Source organism: Octopus bimaculoides, chromosome 3 (assembly GCF_046866305.1).
Source record: "Octopus bimaculoides isolate indiv1 chromosome 3, ASM4686630v1, whole genome shotgun sequence".
NCBI classification, from domain to species: Eukaryota; Metazoa; Mollusca; class Cephalopoda; order Octopoda; family Octopodidae; genus Octopus; species Octopus bimaculoides.
The window spans coordinates 167,495,328-167,502,827 of NC_142930.1; the positions used below are offsets into that span (position 1 = coordinate 167,495,328).

Consider the following 7,500-nt stretch of genomic DNA (forward strand, 5'->3'; position numbering starts at 1 on the left):
ATTAATGTCACATATTAAATAAAGCGCTTTTCACCTGGTCGTGCAGGTGAAAAAATAATTTGAAAATCCTGCACGACCAGGTGAAAAGCGCTTTATTTAATATGTGACATTAATAAAAATCTGTAAATGTACAAACATCCAGATTTCTGAGTACCTTAATTTTTTCTATATATATATATGTATATATATATATATATATATGTATATATATATATATATATATATATATATTTGTTTTGCAAGATTTTTTATGTGAAATCGTGTGTTGAAACAGATGTTGTTGTACTTGGGGATGGTCATATTGCCAGTTTAGCCAATAAAAACACACGCACTGTATATTTGGTGTTAATTTTTTTTTTTTTCAGCTTTATATTACATTAATCTTAATCTTAATCTTATTTCGGCCAGAGTTCTTTCGTCACACTTCTGTGACCTCATCAGTGGTCCTTTGTTTCCTTCTTTCTTATGTGTGTCTCACCTTGCTAACTATCAGCCATTTTGTATTTTGTATTCCTATTGTATGTGTCTACGCATGCGTGTCCTTCAATGTGTCTTTTGTAAGTGCATGTGTGTGTGGGGAGTGTCTGTATCACCTATATTCTCTGTTAATACGTGTTCATTTGTATTAGTTTTTATTTATTTATATGTTCATGTGTGTGTGTGTGTGTGTGTGTGTGTGTGTGTTTTTTATTTTTTTTTTTTTTAAATTTTTTATTTTAATGTGTTTAATTAAATTTTGTTAACGTATGTAGTATTTAATTCCATTTGTTTATCTATGTATTGTATTATACTTTGTTCCTATTATTGGTTTATGGGTAACATGTTGTCACATGCTGTGGTTTGTTAGTGGCGTATGTTAGTGTTCCATTCTAGTTTCCTATTCAGGCTAGGTTTCCCTTCTATTATGTGTGTAGCTTCAGTAATTTGTCTAAGTGCTGCATCACTGCTATGTGTAGATAAGATTTTAATTTCTATGTTGTTGATTGAGCCTCTATGTTCTTGCTCAGCGTGCTGGTACAGAACTGATGAGTTCTTCCCTTCCTTAAGTTCCCTCCAATGTTCGTTTGCCCGCTCCCCTATACTCCTTGCTGTTTCGCCTACATATGTCGTTGTCTTATTTCTGCATCGTCCCTCTGTACATCTTATACTATAGACCACATTTCTGGTTTTGCAGTTCGTTTGTGGGCTAAATCTACATACGATACAGTTCCTATCAGTGCAGGGGGTTCTACTGAAAGGGTATGTTCTACTGATAAGGGATTTGATAGGGTTGCCTGGCCTTTCAACAACCTTAATTCTTAGCTTAAGTTTGTCTAGGGCCCTTCTAAAGCGGTACGCCAGTTCGCCTCTAGGGGTGGTGTCGACGAACATGACGCTTTGGTACTTGTGGCTATTGTACCATGAGCTTGCCTTCCCTATTTTCTTCTTAGTTCTTTCTATGGTGTTCCATGATTTGCTCCTATAGAGTGGGCAAATCCCATTCCTATCGTTGCGTTTGATTGTTTCAAACTTCTTCATAGCTCCTTTGTAAACCCTGATCCTTTCCTTATGGCTGTAACCCGAGAACTGCATGCGGTGGACGAAATGTTGTATATGTCTCTTTAATTCTGTAGGGTCGCACATGCAGGAGACATTTCGCATTACTCTGACGAGGTCTGCCATCAATATGTTGAATTTGGCATTGTCCGCAATAGCCGAGTTCCGGTGGGTCAGGTACTTGGAGGCCATAGGTTTTGTATAGTGTGAATGGAGGATTCTGGTTTTATTGTTCTTAGTTTCTAGCCAGAGTTCAGTATCTAATACAGGTAATCTATGGTTAGGGTGTTTAGTAGGGTAGTCTATCGTAACTCTAATACTCTGGTGGATGGAGTTAGCTATTTGCTGGATGCTCTCCATAGTCTTAGTTTCTATTTCTATTTCAGGGGTACTCTCTTGTGGGGGTGTCTTTACCACTAAGTTGATATCATCGACATATCGAGAGTACACATTCACGAGTATGGAGTTCTGTGTCAGGCGTTCCTTAAGCCTTCTGTCCCACCATACCATGAAAAGATTGGCCACATCACCGGCGATACTAACCCCGATGGCTGCCCCCTCGTCCTGGGCGTATAATTTGTTGTTAAATTTAAAGGTGTGGCCTTTTAGGGTGACCTTTATACTAGCTCCTAGTGCATGTGCGATCATTTTCTTTACCTGGTGGATATTAGTGGGGGTCCGTATGGCTCTGGTCCATCCACTCCATCTCTCTATAGGGGTCTTCCTAGCCATAGAGGTAATTGTGGGTGGTCTACCTCTTAGACGTCTACTAGGGCAGAAATCTCTAAGGTCGTATCTATCTAGATATGCATCGTCATATGTCAATCTAAGTAGGAGGCCCAGTTCTTCTGTGTTGACTTTTTGGAACTCTACTTCGCTCTCGTTGATCATTTCCACGCACTTTTCCACTGCAAAATCCACGTCGATAGATGGGTATAGTGATACCACATCCATGCTACCCACTATACACCCTGTCAGGTTGCAAGTGTTGTTGCAGTCGTTGATCCTGCTGAGGAGATCTTCCGTGCTGTCACAGACATCAGGTGACATCTGGATTATGGGGCGTATGATCATTGAGAGGAAGTAGGAGATCCTGTAGTTACTAGCGACATTCGCTCCACAGACTGGTCTTGTTGGTGGTCCCACTACAGGATTAGTTGTTACTTTGTGGTCCTTACGGAGCCCATACAGCGTCGGGATATCATTGTTCCAGGCTTGTATGCGTAGACACATACAATAGGAATACAAAATACAAAATGGCTGATAGTTAGCAAGGTGAGACACACATAAGAAAGAAGGAAACAAAGGACCACTGATGAGGTCACAGAAGTGTGACGAAAGAACTCTGGCCGAAATAAGATTAAGATTAAGATTAATGTAATATAAAGCTGAAAAAAAAAAAAATTAACACCAAATATACAGTGCGTGTGTTTTTATTGGCTAAACTGGCAATATGACCATCCCCAAGTACAACAACATATATATATATATATATATATATATATATATATATATATATATATATATATATATATATATATATATCTGTACAGTAGTACATATACACAAATAAATTGATCAGCTTGTGTTAGATATGTATCAGGATAATAGCGGGGGATACCCAGTCAGTTATTAAATGCTTAAGGTTAATTATCAGAACTCCACTCCCCGAGTGTGACTGAAACAATAAATAGCCGAAAGCATCCACCCAGCTCGGTGTCCTGACTACTCAATGGTAAATGTTTTGGGAAGACGTCAGTCTTTGCAGCTAAAAGAAAACATTGACAGTGTAGAATAAATGAAGGTTGGGACGACAGAAAATACATCGAAAGAACGCATGGACGTGCGTGTGTTTGTAAGTGTGTGTGTGTGTGAGTATATATGAGTTGCTGTGTGTGTGTGTGTGTGTGTGTGTGTGTGTATGTATGTATGTGTGTGTGTGTGTGTTAGCGTATGTATATGTGAGAGTGTCCAAGTTGGTAATTTAGAGTGTGCGTATGGATTAAATGGTAAAAAGGATGATTGAAAGTATGTGTGTGTGTATGTGTGTGTGTGTGTGTGTATGCATATATATGTATCTATGTATTTGTGTGTGTGTGCATGTGGGTTTGTTGTCTCCCATCGTTTCACAACTGGTGCTGGTTTCTTGACGTTCCCGTGCCTTAGCGATTCGGCAAAAAGGGCTGATTGAATAAGTACAAGCCTTTTACATAAAAGTAAGTACCAGGTCCGATATAATGGTTTAAACTCTTCAAAAGCGGTGCTCCAGAATGGCAGCTGTTCAATGAGTGAAACAAGCAACAGATAAAACACTTGTGTATATTCTTCTTTTCGGTCTAAATTTTTTAACAAATTTATCTACTTTTCATGTATTCATAATCGCAAGACTGCATGACATGTATGACATGTGTGTGTATATATGTGTGTGTGTGTATGTATGTGTGTGTGTGTGTAAATTTAATTGTACCGTCTCTAGGCGATCGATATTTTCAATGTACCATAGCAAACCCTGCTTTCATTAAATATATGCTTTCCGTCAACTCGTAAATCATGGCAATATTTCTACGGATGCGAGTGTGGGATAGGGACGAACGTTCGAGAAAAATAGATTATTTTATTAAAGTGTTAATTTCTATAGGTTTATGAATCTGCAAACGAAAAGTGAAAAAAACGAAAAAAAAACAACTTTTATATGAAATTTAAATATATGTTTAGATAGCAGACAATACTAATTATATGAGTCACTTTCCAGCGGAGATGATAGCATTGTCTTAGTGTGAATAGGTGTGTGTGTGTGTGTGTGTGTGTGTGTGTGTGTGTGTGTGTGTGTGTGTGTGTGTGTGTGTGTGTGTGTAAAACTATGGGGTTGCTAGACATACACATGTATATGTTATGAATATATTTCATTCTGATGAAATTTTGATGAAAGATATAGACATTATGACCAGATCAATGAATAATTATGGTTATTAAGGTAGACTTAAAGAAAGCAAATAAAGAAGCTGTTAAGAGCTGCTATGTAAAAAACATCTTCCTCTCCTTATTCTCTCTCTCTCTCTCTCTCTCTCTCTCTCTCTCTTTCTCTCTCTCTCTCTCTCTCTCTCTCTCTCTCTCTCCGCTCTTTTACTGCTCACGCAAATGCATACAGGTGAAGGCGCGTGGCTTAGAGGTCAGGGTGTTCGGTTCACGGTGGTGTAAGGCCGTGAGTTTGATTCCAGGCGGCGCGTTGTGCCCTTAAACAAGATACTTTATTTCCCGTTGCTCCAGTCCACTCAGCTGGCAAAAATGAGTCGTGCCTGTATTTCAAGGGGTCAGCCTGATCACATTCTGTTTCACACTGAAACCTCCTGAAAACTACGTCATTTGCTCGCAAATTTTACGAGCTGGCTGTTCCATTGATCGGATCAAATGGATCCGTCGTGGTCGTAACCGATGGAGTACTAGTTATTTCTTGTGGCTCTAGTTCACTCAGCAGTCAAAGATAAGTTGTACCTGTAATTCAAAAGGGCCAGCTTTGACACATTCGGTGTGCCACGATGAGATCTCCCTGAAAACTACATTTACGCTACGAGTGTCTGCGGCGCGCTCAGCTACTTACAAGTTAGTTTCGCGATTTGGCTGTTGCGTTGATCGGATCAACTGGAACCACTCGTCGTCCTAACCGACGGAGTGCTGCTTTGGTACACCTACACGCACGCGCGGACACATATACATAATTAAAATGGTTTTATCAATATTGCATTATTGATTACATGAAATGTGACATATTGAAAGTAAATTGGATTCTGATGGGCGATGTCTGCTCAACGAAACTCAGATAGCGAAAAAGTAGTAGTAGTAGTAGTAGTAGTAGTAGTAGTAGTAGTAGTAGTAGTAGTAGTCGTCGTCGTCGTCGTCGTCGTCGTAGTAGTAGTAATAGTAGTAGTAGTAGTAGTAGTAGTAGTAGTGGCAGCAGCCTCAGCAGCTGTAAAATTATTTATAATAATGGTTTCAAATTTTGGCACAAGACTACCGGTTTTTGGTGTTGTGTGTCAGTCGATTACATGGACCTCAATAACCAGGGAGTAGTTATTTCATAGACTCCGAAAAGAGGGACGGGATATATATATATATATATATATATATATATATATATATATATATATATATATATATTTACATACGTACACACGCACAAACACAATTACACACATATAACTGTAGTCTCTTTTTCTCTACTTTATATGTATATGAGAGTGTTTGTTTATCATTGAGCAGCCATATATTATTATTATTATTATTATTATCATTATTATTATTGAGTGAGAGAGCAGTGCATGCCATCAAAGTGATACTGGGGTAAAATATACGAAGCCTTGTACACCCATCTTGGCTGCACGTCTGCTAAGGTTACACCAGGCACACGCTTCACAGCCATATGTGCGCGACATGGTGACCTCATCAAAATAAACAGTGCATGACGTTGCAGGTGGTGTCCAGTCATAATTTTTTTCAGGTGGAGTAGCCCATCCCACTCAAAATGTCCTTGAATAAGGGTTGTTTATGGATTTTGAACAAAACACCCATATTTCCAAAGGTGAATTATTCAAACCTCAAATAATTCCTCTCAACACATGGCTATGATGCTCCCCCACTACTTCTACTCGTGATCAGAGATGCACATATCGTCAGCCACCAAGAGACATGCTCAACTGGTTAAGGTCAATCAACTGACAAGAAAATCTTTGGTATTGAGCAGAATATTTGCTGTAGCCCATCTTTTTATACCAAGGCAAAGCAATGTACGTGATAACATTTCAAATCAGTTAAGATCAAATGCCATGAGAGCCACTGCCTGTTACTGCATCATTCTTCTTGTTGTTGTTTTTACCATTAATCTCTTCACAGTCTACATTAAATCTAATATTTCACTTTCTTATTCCATTTCAGTCTGTCGTGAGGTTTTTACATTGAAAGGAATAACAGAGATGATTTGAACCTCAGCATCTATTATTACCATCAACGTCCCAGCTTGGAGAATCAATAAGGTGCTGTCTGTCCTGAACGCCATTTCAACACTCCTTTCTTTTCGATATTCTGCTTTGGTTTTTTTTTTTTTACTACGAAAAGGATAGAAGACATTTGTCGGTTCAAGCTTTCATTTCCACCCAAAGGAAGCATCCGAGATTCTCTATTCTGTTATTTATTGGGAGATTTGAAAGAAAAAAAAAGTACTTTTTACAGACTAGAATGAAAGAATCTGCACCACATTTACAAAAGAGAACAACGAGTACAGCAGCAGAAAAATTATAGAGTAAATATGGAGTCGAAGGAAAGACCAAAGACTTTGGAACCGTTGAATGATAATTTCAGTCGTTCGTTGGTGAAATTTAGTTCAAATGGTAATTGTTGTAATCCCAGCCCGGCAACAGGATCGGCCAATGAGAAGAGACTAGTTAAGCAATCAGTTCGCAATGTTGTCGGAAATTTAGAGAATGTTCTGGGCAATTTACAAGGAATCGTCGGTGATATCCGCGTGCTAGTCAACCAGATAGAGTGTGTGAGCAACAAACTGGATAAAAAATATGGGGTTTACTGGAAGAAAGGCAACAACCAAAATGTGAATAGCAATAGTCATAACAACAACAATAACAACAATAATAGTTGTAGCAGTGTCGACATGAGCAACAGATGCAGCATCAGTAGCAACGAAGATAATAATTATGACACAAGATCCAGTGATTTGGTCGCCACTGACAATATGGCTGCCGTCTTCAAACAACAAAATACTGATTCGTTTGAAGGTCTGCAGTTTTCCCCAGACTTCGACTGGACTTACATCACCATGGCGACATACCAAAACAATCCTTTGCTATGTTGCACATCCCCACAATTTGAATATATTCGATCTCCTGCGTGGAGTGATAACGGCAACTTCCGGCCTGATTTTACCGAAGAAGGGCAAGAAGATTGCGAAGACCTTTC

General features: G+C 38.9%; 1 protein-coding gene across 3 annotated transcripts in view; it reads left to right on the plus strand.

The window, feature by feature from the left end:
- Window positions 1-7,500, plus strand: part of LOC106867639 (uncharacterized) — a 174,165-nt gene that overhangs the window by 165,853 nt on the left and 812 nt on the right. For all 3 annotated transcript variants that reach the window (XM_014912566.3, XM_014912565.3, XM_014912564.3), the window contains one exon: window positions 6,466-7,500. This exon is cut by the window's right edge and continues 812 nt beyond it. In XM_014912566.3, the coding sequence (XP_014768052.1) occupies window positions 6,836-7,500 (665 nt within the window). In that variant the 5' untranslated portion in view covers window positions 6,466-6,835. The remainder of the gene's footprint in view (window positions 1-6,465) is intronic.